The sequence below is a fragment of the Scyliorhinus torazame genome, chromosome 22 (genome assembly GCF_047496885.1).
Source record: "Scyliorhinus torazame isolate Kashiwa2021f chromosome 22, sScyTor2.1, whole genome shotgun sequence".
Taxonomy (NCBI): domain Eukaryota; kingdom Metazoa; phylum Chordata; class Chondrichthyes; order Carcharhiniformes; family Scyliorhinidae; genus Scyliorhinus; species Scyliorhinus torazame.
In genome coordinates this window covers 42,054,962-42,069,305 of record NC_092728.1, presented here as the reverse complement: position 1 = coordinate 42,069,305, position 14,344 = coordinate 42,054,962, and the positions used below count along the sequence as shown (strand labels likewise).

The following is a 14,344-nucleotide window of genomic DNA, read 5'->3' as shown; positions in this document are numbered from 1 at the left end:
AAACTCCACACAGTCACCCAAGGCCAGAATTGAATCCGGGTCCCTGGAGCTGTGAGGAAGCAGTGCTAACCACTGTACCTAAATACATTTATCTCAGCATCACCACAAAGAATTTCACAAATGAGGAATTATTGCTGTTGTGACAGGAAAGCAAACAGGTCAGCCATTTTGAACAGAGCAGGGTCCTACAAACAGCAAAGAAATGGCTTGCAATTCTGTTTCAGTTGCTGGGGATTGAGGAAGGAGTGGTGAGCACAGGTAAGTGAAATTTGTGCTTTTCAAATTGTGTCTTAAGATCTTCAACACTCACCTGAACAAGAAGACAGGACCTTGCTTAAACATCTCAGGTCAGCCTCAAGTCCTAATATTCTGCTTTGGAAGAACATGCTGGGTGTACAGCCATGTGAACCCTTGAATCAAGGTCATGTGGTTTGCTCTCAAGAGAATGGAGCACATAGTCAGCACTAGGCTAACCCAGAGTTGATATAAGTACGGCCAGAAACAGAATGCAATTCTCTATCCTGCCCCAGCAGCAGCCTAAAAACAATGCATTCCCACTGCATCAGTGCAAATGTTTCCACTTAACAAGTTAGGAATTTTTATGTTTTAGCCCCACAAATACAAGCAACAGCGATATTCTTACAGCCTGATACAAACCCTGGTCCCAGACGTGAAAGGACAGCATACTAAATCACAGCACTAACTGCTCCCCAGGCTCTCTGTATTTGTATAGTTTTCAATTATCCTTCAACCTGCTCAATTTTCAGACATTATTTTCTCTGGATCCTTGGTTGTTCTCACCAAGTGTATCTTCCACTCTGTCATGCTTACTTTGACCCGACCAACATGTGGTGTGGGATTTCCGCACCCTCCACATTGTTTCTTCTAAAGACGTGCTCAGCCTTTGCTCTGCAATTTCTCTTAATACGGGGAGTTTTCTCAATGGCAATGCCACATATGAGTCTCAGTGCTCCTCCCGCTGACTGGGAGGGTGTGTCGTTGAATCTCTAAACACCATAGGGCAAGACAGGCCCACCCATGAGGCTTCATAACAAAAGCGCTAAAAAGACAAATTTCAGATCAATGTGATCACTCTAGACTGGGAAATTCCAGACTTGGGTATAAAGTACAATTGAGAAACACTTCTCAAGATGAGCACTTCACACAACACAGAACACTTGGAAAACTTGAACAAATGGGTTTAAAATACTGAACTCACCAGAAAGGAGCAACAGCTGATCAGCTGAAGCTCAATACAGCACAAGTGTTCTTGCAATAATAGGGGGGAAAAAAAATCATTGTCACAGCAATATTGATAGAACATTCAAAAAGGTCTGACTGGAGTTCATGAAGCAGTCAGCACAGCCAAAAGAAGCTGGAAATTGATTGTGATGGCTGATCAATGATAAATGAATAACTGTGGGGAAAACTGGAGACAGCTACAACAGTGGCAAATTCCTGACATTAATCGCAACGAGCTCTAAGTAAGGGTGGCAAGAAATGCTACTTCTGGAAATATGAATTGTAAATTCAGTTTAAGTGGAAACAAATTACTCTTTAATCACTGATAGAACTAAGTTTTGGTACTCGAGGGATTTGTTGAAAACACACAACCAAGAATCATGTTTTTGAGAAGTGTGTGTATCCAGTCTGATTTGATCTTACAAAGGTATACACTCGATACTAGAACACCATTCGTTGTCATAGATACAGCCAGAGAAGGGAAGCCCTGCTAGACAGAGATTAATCAAGTTTCAATCTCCTCAGACAAAACCATTAAAGAGGTCGAGTGCCAATACCTTAAAAGATTCACACACATCGCCTCTCGGCCTTTTGGCTAAGATGAGCGCGAGGTCAGGTATAATGCCTGGATCTGGTATGTCTCTCTTGTGGGGACCATGAATTGGATTCAATTTGAATTGGTTTTTAGAGCAGGCAAGGGGCTGGATTAGCAGTTTGCCCTTGTCCACCCTCTGAGCTCTGGCTTTGTAACTCTGATAAAGTAATTTTAAAAAACATGCACACACAGAGGTACAAACTTGAATAAAATGAGGTCATACTGCAGCAAATTCCATCCAATCTTTACTGATAACCTTATCAGCTAATTGACGGACATCTAGCTGGGCAAACCAAAGACAGGGTCTTCCGGGCAAAGAATCAATTAGAGACAAAGCAAGGGTTTACCCAAAGATAAACATCTCCTTAAAAGAGGTGCCCAGAAAGTTAGCCTTTGTTCGAACCACTTCTACCAATCTCTCTCTCTCTCTAAGCCTGTCCTTGACCTATGCTCCTTTACTCTGTCATGTGCTCTCTTCTTTAAATCACCTCTAAGTATCTTCTAAGTTTATTACGTTTTGTACTGGCCAGTTGGCCGAAGTGTTTGATCAAAGTATAACAAATCATGTGTCATCAGCCACAGTGCCTAACATTAAAGTCAAAAGTAAACTTTTACCATCGCACGGAATCGGTCCTTTTATTGAGAAAAAACACAAGGATTCATCAATATCAGGATTCCATCAATCTCTCAGGAAATCATGCATAGGAAGTTAAGATTAAAAGTAGGCTTCAGCCGAAGCTGAGTTCGAGGTCAATTGGAGATAACTGAACCAGGACATTCTCTCCTTCCTGTTATATTTCCACAATAAATTTATCTGTCCACACATTTGTAGTGGAGACTGCCAATGTAAACTTCTTGCAGCATAATTACTCCCTCCCAGTTTGGCACCAACACCTTCCCTGGCAGGAGGATGTGACCGCAGTGGCAACTTTACATGGACAACTTCCGATACAAATTTATAATGAACAAGTTAGTTGGAGAGTGATGATAGAGATCGCCTGAAAACAGGTGAATACCACTCCATGTGTTGCAATGGTTTCAATCTGGGAATCTTGAATTTAAATGAAGTCCCTGGATATTTTAAGTAAGTGGGCACCAGAATCATCCAAGAAGATTCCTTTAATACAGAGCTACATAAATTGAGTTTTACAGCCCGTTTCATAGACTTGGTCCAGTCACACACTGCAGAACACAGAATTCACAGTACCCCCGAAAACCTAGCACAAGGATGTCTAATGCCACTCTTTCAAATACATAAAACCTCAGGTCATGTTAATCATTTGAAAACAGTCAAAAAACAATTTTGAAACCGAATCTCAGCTGCACAATGTTTCATTACATGGCCCTGGAACCCAGCCAGGTGGCCTTCTTATACAGTGAAGGATTGGGGCTATTGGGCGAACATCATAGAAAAGCAGAAACACAGAAGCAGCGAAACTAATTTCTAAACATAATTGTAACTGATTTGGATTTCTGCTTTCTTGTCACCACATCTGGTCCAACAGGAACCTTACTAGCCATGAACAGTTTGATAAGCTATTTGCTTACCTCAATAACCATCTGCACAAATTTTCCTAAGAGCTGCAGTACTCAAAAGCTCCACAATATCACCACATTATGGACAATTTGAATAACTACTGCCCAAACACAACGTCGCGAGTGACATAAGAGTCAACCTGCGTAAACAGCCATTTGTCCAGCACATTAACATGTCTAGCTGGGAGAACGGTCACAATTGTGAGGGATAACCGAATCCTTCTTCTCCATGGGCCTTGATTTTAGAGCAGCTGGGCAGAATCCGACCACTGCCCCATGGCTTGTCCTCACAACTGGAGCTGAACATTAGCAGTGAACGCACAACCTCCTTCTTCCACTTTTATTTTCTCCCTAAGTGCTTCATATTTCCACCCACAGAAGCCAGCCAACAGAGTTGAAAGGTTGGTCATCTTGCACTTCACAACTGCTTCATTAAAACTCAGTACAGCAAGACAGTGCAAAGACAGGAATATTCTATTAAACTGAATTGACCTCCCCTCTCCCCCCAAAATTCACAAGAATGTCTATGTCGGGCAAACGGGAAGCCTGGGGTGAGAGATTTCAGGGCTCAGTTGACTCTGCAAGCTCGAATCATCAACAATTGGAGGAGAATGAAGACTGGGGACATGATGAGGCCGTACCACAGCTGAGAGCTTCCGCCTTCCAGCTTCTGACACAACAGCATCTCAAATACGAACTTGAGGCTGAGGACGGTCAAGATCCAGAACAGCCGCATGACGGCCAAACGTTTCTCCCCGTCCTGGAACAGGCGGATAGACACGATCATGGTGAAGTAGGTGCTGAGCCCGTCAGCGGTGAAGAGTGGAATGAAGGCATGCCACCAGTCCAGCTCATCTGTAAAATTGTCCACCTTCACAGCAAGCAGTACAGAGAACACCAGGAACGCAACCAAGTGCAGCAACATTTCAAATGTGGCAAATCCCAGCCACTGTACCAACTCACGCAGTGAGAACAACATGTTGGTGTCAGTACTACACAGGCTTCAGAAAGGGCACCTGCCTCAGTCAATGGGAACGAACAAGTTACATCAGTACACCAGTTGCTCCTGGTTCCCCAAGCTGATCTGTCTCCAGAAACTCAGCACACATCTAAGAGAAAAGAGAGAAACATTCAAATATTATCCTATCACATCTGTCATTCCTTGCAACAACTGTATTGCAATCATGAGGTTTATAAGATTATGTTTTTAGGCCTGTTTGACCTTAAGGGAAACCAAAGGGCGTCATGTGGCCCATATGGAAGTCTGCCTGAGCATCTCTGACCTGTCTTTCAGTCAATGGCTGGGTCCAGTTCAGTATTGATCAATGGTAACCCCAAGGATGTTGATTGTGGGGGGTTTCAGCGAATGCAATGCCATTGACTGCCAAGGGGCAATGGTTAGATTCTCTCTTGTAGGGAGATGCTTATTGCCTGCCACTGGTTTTTTAAAATTGAGTACCCAATTCTTTATTTTCCCATTAAGGGGCTATTTGGCATCGGTAATTCACCTGCCCTGCACATCTTTTTGGGTTGTGGGGGTAAGACCAACACAGGCACGGAGAGAATGTGCAAACTCCACATAGACGGTGACCCGGGGCCAGGTTCGAACCCGGGTGCTCGGTGCCGTGAGGCAGCAGTGCTAACCACTGGGCCACCGTGCTGTCCCTTTTGCCTGGCACTTGTGTGGCGCAAATGTACAGCCCAAGCCCAGATATTGTTCAGATCTTGCTGCATTTTGACATAGACCGCTTCAGTCTCGGAGGAGTCGCGAATGGTGCCGAACATTGCGCAGTCATCAGTGAGCATCCCCAATTCTGACCTTATGGTGGAAGGGAGGTCATTGATGCAGCAGCTGAAGATGGTTGGGGCTGGGGACACTCCCCTGAGGAACTCCTGCAGTGATGTCCTGAGGGGGGAGGTTACACAGACTGGGTGGCGGGGGTCAGACTGTCTCTCCTCCCCATGACACGGTCCCGGGCATTCGGACCCGCTCTGCCCACACCGGCTGCGACCAGACCCACTCTCACCCGGACCCTCGCCTCGGACCCGCACCAGCACCCTCACAATCTCTCTCTTCGCCTCCAGGCTTTTCCTGAATTCTGGGCCGCGCCCCCGGACCGCGGAGCCGCAGTTCCACCTCTCGCGAGAACCCGCACAACCCGGAATCCGGCAGCGAGAGGGTCGTAAAATCCCTGGAGCTGGGAGACTGAGTGAGTGAACTGGACAGAGGAACCTCGCTGGGAATGAGGGAAACCGGGAATGAGATAAACGGGATGGAGAGAGAGAGAGAAACTGTGAATGAGAGATAATTGGGAATGGAAAGCTAACTGGGAATGGAGAGAAAACTGGGAATGGAGAAAAATGAGAATGGAGAGAAAACTGGGAATGGAGAAAAATGAGAATGGAGAGAAAACTGGGAATGGAGAGAAAACTGAGAATTGGAGAGATAACTGGGTATGGAGAGATAACTGGGTATGGAGAGATAACTGAGAATTGGAGAGATAACTGGGTATGGAGAGATAACTGGGTATGGAGAGATAATGGGATGGAAAGGCGAGGATCCATGTAAGAAATTGTTAGCAATAGTAACAGGATAATATTGAGAACTTCAGCAAATGATAAACAATACATTTCACTCCAGTGGGAAAGGAGTGCTCTCCAAAGTGACAGGGCAATATTGAGGAGGATTCGAGTACAGGAGCAGGGATGTCTTTGTTTTTCTCTCCTTATCCGAGGAAGGATGCTCTAGAGGGAGTGCAGCAAATGTTTACCAGACTCATTCCTGGGTTGGCGGAACTGACATATGATAGGAAAGATTGAGTTGGTTTGGATCATATTCGCTGGAGTTCAGAAGAATGAGGGGGCATATCATTGAAACCCATAATATTCTAACAGGACTAGACAAATTAAATGCAGGAAGGGGGTTCCCGATGGTGCTGGAGACCAGAACCCAGGGTCACAGTCAGGATACGGGGTGAACCTTGTAGGACAGAGATTAGGAGAAATTTCCTCACCCACAGAGTGGCAATTTTCTGGAATTTGTTACCACAGGAAGCAGTTGGGGCCAAAACATTGTATGTTTTCAAGAAGGAGTGAGATATAGCTATTGGGCGAAAGGGATCACATGAGATGCAGGGGCTGCTATTTTCTATGTGATAGTGAGACTATAAGGAACAGTCAGGGATTGATATTACTGTAGAGAGGAAAACCAATGTAATAAGGACAGGAATAACGAGAAGGAGAGTGAGATGAAATCCACCCAGGTTGAGTGTAAATGAGATATTACTGAAGGAGAAAGTTGACGGCACATAGGTTCAATATGAGAGTGGTGATGAAGGCTCTCACTTTAATTACTTATGCAGCATGTGAGAAATTGTGTGTTCAAGAATACTGTGTAATTAGTGTCCTGATGAATATGCTTTTATTTGTATAAATCACATAATTGTAGAGTGTGTATTTTTGCTATAGTTATTTTGGTAGTGTTTGTATTTGTTATGAGTTTGAAGTTACTATGTGAAGGATTGTACACATTGTGACGATTATGAGGTTGCTGTTCTCACTGGAATGTATTATGGTGATACATTCTTATATATAATTATTATTTATGGTCTTTTGATTGTTAATCATCATGGGTGTGTTCATTATCAGTCATTGTGATCAGTATACAACACAGGGTGTTCACTTTTGAGACGAATTGCTGTCCCAGTGAGTCAGTAGTTACAGCCCTAAAAAGGGTGTTTTAGTAGTTAGTATATAGCATAGTATTTGCCGGTTTTAAAATTGGGGATCATCCTTATAGGAGAGAGATCAGGAGAAATGTTCTCTCTGAGGGTTGTATGACTTTCGAACGCTGCCTCAGAAGGTATTTTTAATATCTTTAAGGCCAAGGTCGATAGATTCTTGTTAGGGAAGGGAATCAAAGGTTCACAGGTAGATGGGGAATCTGGAACAAACCAATCAACCATGATCTTATTGAATGGCGGATCAAGCTCGAGGTCCGAATGGCCTACTTCTCCTAATTCATTTGTTTGTATGCCTGAATAACTAGTGTGTGGCTACGATACTGGGAACCGTGCACGAGGAACTACCATACTTGTGTATGGCTTTGTTGCATCATTGTATAAAACATGTTTCAGTGTGAGAAATTACTGCACTAGTGACTGGAACTAGTAAAAGAAGTGAATGTGTATTTGAAATTCCTCCATACCCACAAGAATATGGTACCTTACTGGCTATATCTTTCACCAACTGCCTTGCCCAAACTACCACCGAGACAGTGGGCTGGATTCTCCGTTTCAGGGATTATGTCCCCACGCCATCGTGAAAACTGGAGTCTTTTACACCAGAAGAACTGGCGCCAAAAGGCCACAGATTGACAGTCTTGCAGGGGGCGAGCAGGCAGCTGTCGTGGAGCTCGCAGCTCCAGCTGCCGATACAGCCCCCCGCACCTCCGGGTCAGCGGCCACGCTGTGCTCCATGGCGGACTCCGACTGCGGACCTGGACCGCGGAAATAGTACCCCTGATCGGTCACGCGCCTGATCCAGACCGTCCTGCTCAAAAATACCCCAGTCCTGAATGAGGCCCCCCTGCCCTCGGATCGGCCCTTCCCCGAACAGCAGGACTATGAGTGGTCCACGTCGGGAATTCGGCCGATCGGGGGCGGAGAATAGCGAGGCGGGCTCCTGGCAATGGCCTCCGGTGGTGGATAATCGGAGTATGCCTCTTTCGAGGGACGGAGAATCGCTGAACTGGCGCCCGTTCCGATTTCATGCGGGAAAGTGGATTCTCCGCCCTGTCGCCGAATGCTATTTCGGGGTCGGGGTGCAGAGAACCCAGCCCAGTGTGCCCCATGCTGCAAATCACTCCTTGTCTCACTGTCCCTCGTTCCTCTGGCACTTACTCCTCCTTTGAGTATCTCAGTTTCTGCTGACCCCTTTGCCTTTCCTTGGTGATTTCCTTCTCCATTTCCGCTCCCCTTACCCTCCTTGGGTTCACTTCCCTCCTGTCCACTCTCCTTATACGCTCTTCCGACCATATTCACAGCCATGGTTCAAGAAAGCCACCGTCCGTCTCAAGGGCAATTAAGGATGTGCAATAAATGCTGGCTTAGTTAGCGAAGCCCGCATTCCATGCATGATGAATGTGGAAAAAAAAGTACCTTGACCTTGCACCCTCCTTGACCTTGCACCCTCCATGGCCTCTCTACTCCCAAGGTCCTGATCATAGACAAAGCCTTTGCTTTGCATACATCTTTGCATCTTGGCATACATACGATCTAGGCGACTTTAAACTGATGAAGCTTTGGAGGAATATAAGGAAAGTTGGACAAATCTCAAACGCGCAATAAAGAGAGCTAAAAAGGGTCATGAAATATCTTTGGCTAACAGGGTTAAGGAAAATCCCAAAGCCTTTTATTCGTATATAAGGAGCAAGAGGGTAACTAGAGAAAGGATTGGCCCACTCAAAGACAAAAGAGGGAATTTATGCGTGGAGTCAGAGGAAATGGGTGAGATTCTTTTTTTTATTAAATATTTTATTGAAAATTTTTGGTCAACCAACACAGTACATTGTGCATCCTTTACACAATATTATAACAACACAAATAACAATGACCTATTTTATAAACAAAACGAAAAAAAATGAATAAATAATAAATAACAAAAATGAAAACTAGCCCTAATTGGCAACTGCCTTGTCACAAGTAACACTCTCCAAAAATATAATTTAACAGTCCAATATATAATTATCTGTAGCAACGACCTATACAGTATATATTAACAACCCTGAGAGTCCTTCTGGTTCCTCCCCCCCCCCCCCCCCCCCCCCAATCCTGGGCTGCTGCTGCTGCCTTCTTTTTCCCATTCCGTCTATCTTTCTGCGAGGTATTCGACGAATGGTTGCCACCGCCCGGTGAACCCTTGAGCCGACCCCTTAGGACGAACTTAATCCGCTCTAGCTTTATAAACCCCGCCATGTCATTTATCCAGGTCTCCACCCCCGGGGGCTTGGCTTCTTTCCACATTAGCAATATCCTGCGCCGGGCTACTAGGGACGCAAAGGCCAAAACATCGGCCTCTCTCGCCTCCTGCACTCCCGGCTCTTGTGCAACCCCAAATATAGCCAACCCCCAGCTTGGTTCGACCCGGACTCCTACTACTTTTGAAAGCACCTTTGTCACCCCCATCCAAAACCTCTGTAGTGCCGGGCATGACCAAAACATATGGGTATGATTCGCTGGGCTTCTCGAGCACCTCGCACACCTATCCTCCACCCCAAAAAATTTACTGAGCCGTGCTCCAGTCATATGTGCCCTGTGTAATACCTTAAACTGAATCAGGCTTAGCCTGGCACACGAGGATGACGAGTTTACCCTGCTTAGGGCATCTGCCCACAGCCCCTCCTCGATCTCCTCCCCCAGCTCTTCTTCCCATTTCCCTTTTAGTTCATCTACCATAGTCTCCCCTTCGTCCCTCATTTCCCTATATATATCTGACACCTTACCATCCCCCACCCATGTCTTTGAGATCACTCTGTCCTGCACCTCTTGTGTCGGGAGCTGCGGGAATTCCCTCACCTGTTGCCTCGCAAAAGCCCTCAGTTGCATATACCTGAATGCATTCCCTTGGGGCAACCCATATTTCTCGGTCAGCGCTCCCAGACTCGCGAACTTCCCATCCACAAACAGATCTTTCAGTTGCGTTATTCCTGCTCTTTGCCACATTCCATATCCCCCATCCATTCCCCCCGGGGCAAACCTATGGTTGTTTCTTATCGGGGACCCCCCCAAGGCTCCAGTCTTTCCCCTATGCCGTCTCCACTGTCCCCAAATCTTCAGTGTAGCCACCACCACCGGGCTTGTGGTGTAGTTCCTCGGTGAGAACGGCAATGGGGCTGTCACCATAGCCTGTAGGCTAGTCCCCCTACAGGACGCCCTGTCTAATCTCTTCCACGCCGCTCCCTCCTCCTCTCCCATCCACTTACTCACCATTGAAATATTAGCGGCCCAATAATACTCACTTAGGCTCGGTAGTGCCAGCCCCCCCCTATCCCTACTACGCTGTAAGAATCCCTTCCTCACTCTCGGGGTCTTCCCAGCCCACACAAAACCCATGATGCTCTTTTCAATCCTTTTAAAAAAAGCCTTCGTGATCACCACCGGGAGGCACTGAAACACAAAGAGGAATCTCGGGAGGACCACCATCTTAACCGCCTGCACCCTCCCTGCCATTGACAGGGATACCATATCCCATCTCTTGAAATCCTCCTCCATCTGTTCCACCAACCGCGTTAAATTTAACCTATGCAATGTGCCCCAATTCTTAGCTATCTGGATCCCCAGGTAACGAAAGTCCCTTGTTACCTTGCTCAACGGTAGGTCCTCTATTTCTCTACTCTGCTCCCCTGGATGCACCACAAACAACTCACTTTTCCCCATGTTCAATTTATACCCTGAAAAATCCCCAAACTCCCCAAGTATCCGCATTATTTCTGGCATCCCCTCCGCCGGGTCCGCCACGTATAGTAGCAAATCGTCCGCATACAAAGATACCCGGTGCTCTTCTCCTCCCCTAAGTACTCCCCTCCACTTCTTGGAACCCCTCAACGCTATCGCCAGGGGCTCAATCGCCAGTGCAAACAATAATGGGGACAGAGGGCATCCCTGCCTTGTCCCTCTATGGAGCCGAAAATATGCAGATCCCCGTCCATTCGTGACCACGCTCGCCACTGGGGCCCTATACAACAGCTGCACCCATCTAACATACCCCTCTCCAAAACCAAATCTCCTCAATACCTCCCACAGATAATCCCACTCCACTCTATCAAATGCTTTCTCGGCATCCATCGCCACTACTATCTCCGTTTCTCCCTCTGGTGGGGCCATCATCATTACCCCTAACAACCTCCGTATATTCGTGTTCAGCTGTCTCCCCTTCACAAACCCAGTTTGGTCCTCGTGGACCACCCCCGGGACACATTCCTCTATTCTCATTGCCATTACCTTGGCCAGGACCTTGGCATCTACATTTAGGAGGGAAATAGGTCTAGAGGACCCGCATTGTAGCGGGTCCTTTTTCTTCTTTAAGAGAAGCGATATCGTTGCTTCAGACATAGTCGGGGGCAGTTGTCCCCTTTCCTTTGCCTCATTAAAGGTCCTCGTCAGTACCGGGGCGAGCAAGTCCACATATTTTCGATAGAATTCGACTGGGAATCCATCCGGTCCCGGGGCCTTTCCCGCCTGCATGCTCCTAATTCCTTTCACCACTTCTTCTACCTCGATCTGTGCTCCCAGTCCCACCCTTTCCTGCTCTTCCACCTTGGGAAATTCCAGCCGATCCAAGAAGCCCATCATTCTCTCCCTCCCATCCGGGGGTTGAGCTTCATATAATTTTTTATAAAATGTCTTGAACACTCCATTCACTCTCTCCGCTCCCCGCTCCATCTCTCCTTCCTCATCCCTCACTCCCCCTATTTCCCTCGCTGCTCCCCTTTTCCTCAATTGGTGTGCCAGCAACCTGCTCGCCTTCTCCCCATATTCGTACTGTACACCCTGTGCCTTCCTCCATTGTGCCTCTGCAGTGCCTGTAGTCAGCAAGTCAAATTCTACATGTAGCCTTTGCCTTTCCCTGTACAGTCCCTCCTCCGGTGCTTCCGCATATTGTCTGTCCACCCTCAAAAGTTCTTGCAGCAACCGCTCCCGTTCCTTACTCTCCTGCTTCCCTTTATGTGCCCTTATTGATATCAGCTCCCCTCTAACCACCGCCATCAACGCCTCCCAGACCACTCCCACCTGGACCTCCCCATTATCATTGAGTTCCAAGTACTTTTCAATGCACCCCCTCACCCTTAGACACACCCCCTCATCTGCCATTAGTCCCATGTCCATTCTCCAGGGTGGGCGCCCTCCTGTTTCCTCCCCTATCTCCAAGTCCACCCAGTGTGGAGCGTGATCCGAAATGGCTATAGCCGTATACTCCGTTCCCCTCACCTTCGGGATCAATGCCCTACCCAGCACAAAAAAGTCTATTCGCGAGTAGACTTTATGGACATAGGAGAAAAACGAGAACTCCTTACTCCTAGGTCTGCTAAATCTCCACGGGTCTACACCTCCCATCTGCTCCATAAAATCTTAAAGTACCTTGGCTGCTGCCGGCCTCCTTCCAGTCCTGGACTTCGACCTATCCAGCCCTGGTTCCAACACCGTATTAAAATCTCCCCCCATTATCAGCTTTCCCATCTCTAGGTCCGGAATGCGTCCTAGCATCCGCCTCATAAAATTGGCATCATCCCAGTTCGGGGCATATACGTTTACCAAAACCACCGTCTCCCCCTGTAGTTTGCCACTCACCATCACGTATCTGCCCCCGTTATCCGCCACTATAGTCTTTGCCTCGAACATTACCCGCTTCCCCACTAATATAGCCACCCCCCTGTTTTTCGCATCTAGCCCCGAATGGAACACCTGCCCCACCCATCCTTTGCGTAGCCTAACCTGGTCTATCAGTTTCAGGTGCGTTTCCTGTAACATAACCACATCTGCCTTAAGTTTCTTAAGGTGTGCGAGTACCCGTGCCCTCTTTATCGGCCCGTTCAGCCCTCTCACTTTCCACGTGATCAGCCGAGTTGGGGGGCTTCCTACCCCCCCCCTTGTCGATTAGCCATCACCTTTTTCCAGCTCCTCACCCAGTTCCCACGCAGCTGTATCTCCCCCAGGCGGTGCCCCCCCGCCCATCCTCTCCCATACCAGCTCCCCCCTCTCCCCAGCAGCAGCAACCCAGTAATTCCCCCCTCCCACCCCCCCCCGCTAGATCCCCAGCTAGCGTAATTACTCCCCCCATGTTGCTCCCAGAAGTCAGCAAACTCTGGTTGACCTCGGCTTCCCCCCGTGACCTCGGCTCGCACCGTGCGACGCCCCCTCCTTCCTGCTTCTCTATTCCCGCCATGATTATCATAGCGCGGGAACCAAGCCCGCGCTTCTCCCTTGGCCCCGCCCCCAATGGCTAACGCCCCATCTCCTCCACCTCCCCTCCTCCCCCCATCACCACCTGTGGGAGAGAGAAAAGTTACCACATCGCAGGATTAGAACATAAAACCCCTCTTTGCCCCCCCACATTCGCCCCACCACTTTGTTCGAACGTTCTTTTTAATAACCCGCTCATTCCAGTTTTTCTTCCACAATAAAAGTCCACGCTTCATCCGCCGTCTCAAGGTAGTGGTGCCTCCCTCGATATGTGACCCACAGTCTTGCCGGTTGCAGCATTCCAAATTTTATCTTCTTTTTATGAAGCACCGCCTTGGCCCGATTAAAGCTCGCCCTCCTTCTCGCCACCTCCGCACTCCAGTCTTGATAAACGCGGATCACCGCGTCCTCCCATTTACTGCTCCGAGTTTTCTTCGCCCATCTAAGGACCATTTCTCTATCCTTAAAACGGAGGAATCTCACCACTATGGCTCTGGGAATTTCTCCTGCTCTCGGTCCTCGCGCCATCACTCGGTATGCTCCCTCCACCTCCAACGGACCCGCCGGGGCCTCCGCTCCCATTAACGAGTGCAGCATCGTGCTCACATATGCCCCGACGTCCGCTCCCTCCACACCTTCAGGAAGACCAAGAATCCTCAGGTTGTTCCTCCTTGCGTTGTTTTCCAGTGCCTCCAACCTTTCCACACATCGTTTCTGATGTGCCTCATGCGTCTCCGTCTTCACCACCAGGCCCTGTATATCGTCCTCATTCTCGGCTGCCTTTGCCTTCACGACCCGAAGCTCCTGCTCCTGGGTCTTTTGTTCCTCCTTTAGCCCTTCGATCGCCTGTAGTATCGGGGCCAACAGCTCTTTCTTCATTTCCTTTTTGATCTCTTCCACACAGCATTTCAAGAACTCTTGTTGTTCAGGGCCCCATGTTAAACTGCCACCTTCCGACGCCATCTTGGTTTTTGCTTGCCTTCCTTGCCGCTGTTCTAAAGGATCCACTGCA

At 47.9% G+C, this 14,344-nt stretch overlaps 2 protein-coding genes across 4 annotated transcripts in view; one reads left to right on the top strand and one right to left on the bottom strand.

Annotated features, from left to right (window-relative positions):
* Nucleotides 1–2,446: 2,446 nt before the first annotated feature.
* tmem203 (transmembrane protein 203) lies at nucleotides 2,447–5,534 on the bottom strand. 3 transcript variants are annotated; one of them, XM_072488116.1, is made up of 2 exons: nucleotides 5,438–5,534; nucleotides 2,447–4,482 (listed from the first exon to the last, which is right to left on the bottom strand). In XM_072488116.1, the coding sequence occupies exon 2, from the start codon at nucleotides 4,350–4,352 to the stop codon at nucleotides 3,942–3,944; it is 411 nt and encodes a 136-aa protein (XP_072344217.1). In that variant the 5' UTR covers nucleotides 4,353–4,482; nucleotides 5,438–5,534; the 3' UTR covers nucleotides 2,447–3,941. The 3 variants fall into 3 exon arrangements, with proteins under 3 accessions (XP_072344217.1, XP_072344216.1, XP_072344215.1); XM_072488115.1 differs by having other exon boundaries at nucleotides 5,401–5,504; XM_072488114.1 differs by having other exon boundaries at nucleotides 5,193–5,452.
* ndor1 (NADPH dependent diflavin oxidoreductase 1) overlaps nucleotides 5,456–14,344 on the top strand; it is an 80,909-nt gene continuing 72,020 nt past the window's right edge. Inside the window, exon 1 of the mRNA XM_072488111.1 lies at nucleotides 5,456–5,583. The gene's annotated coding sequence lies outside the window, so the exon portion shown is untranslated. The remainder of the gene's footprint in view (nucleotides 5,584–14,344) is intronic.

Bases quoted from the DNA above. Each gene is read 5' to 3' on its own strand.
- tmem203 (XM_072488116.1), bottom strand. From the start codon at position 4,352: ATGTTGTTCTCACTGCGTGAGTTGGTACAGTGGCTGGGATTTGCCACA.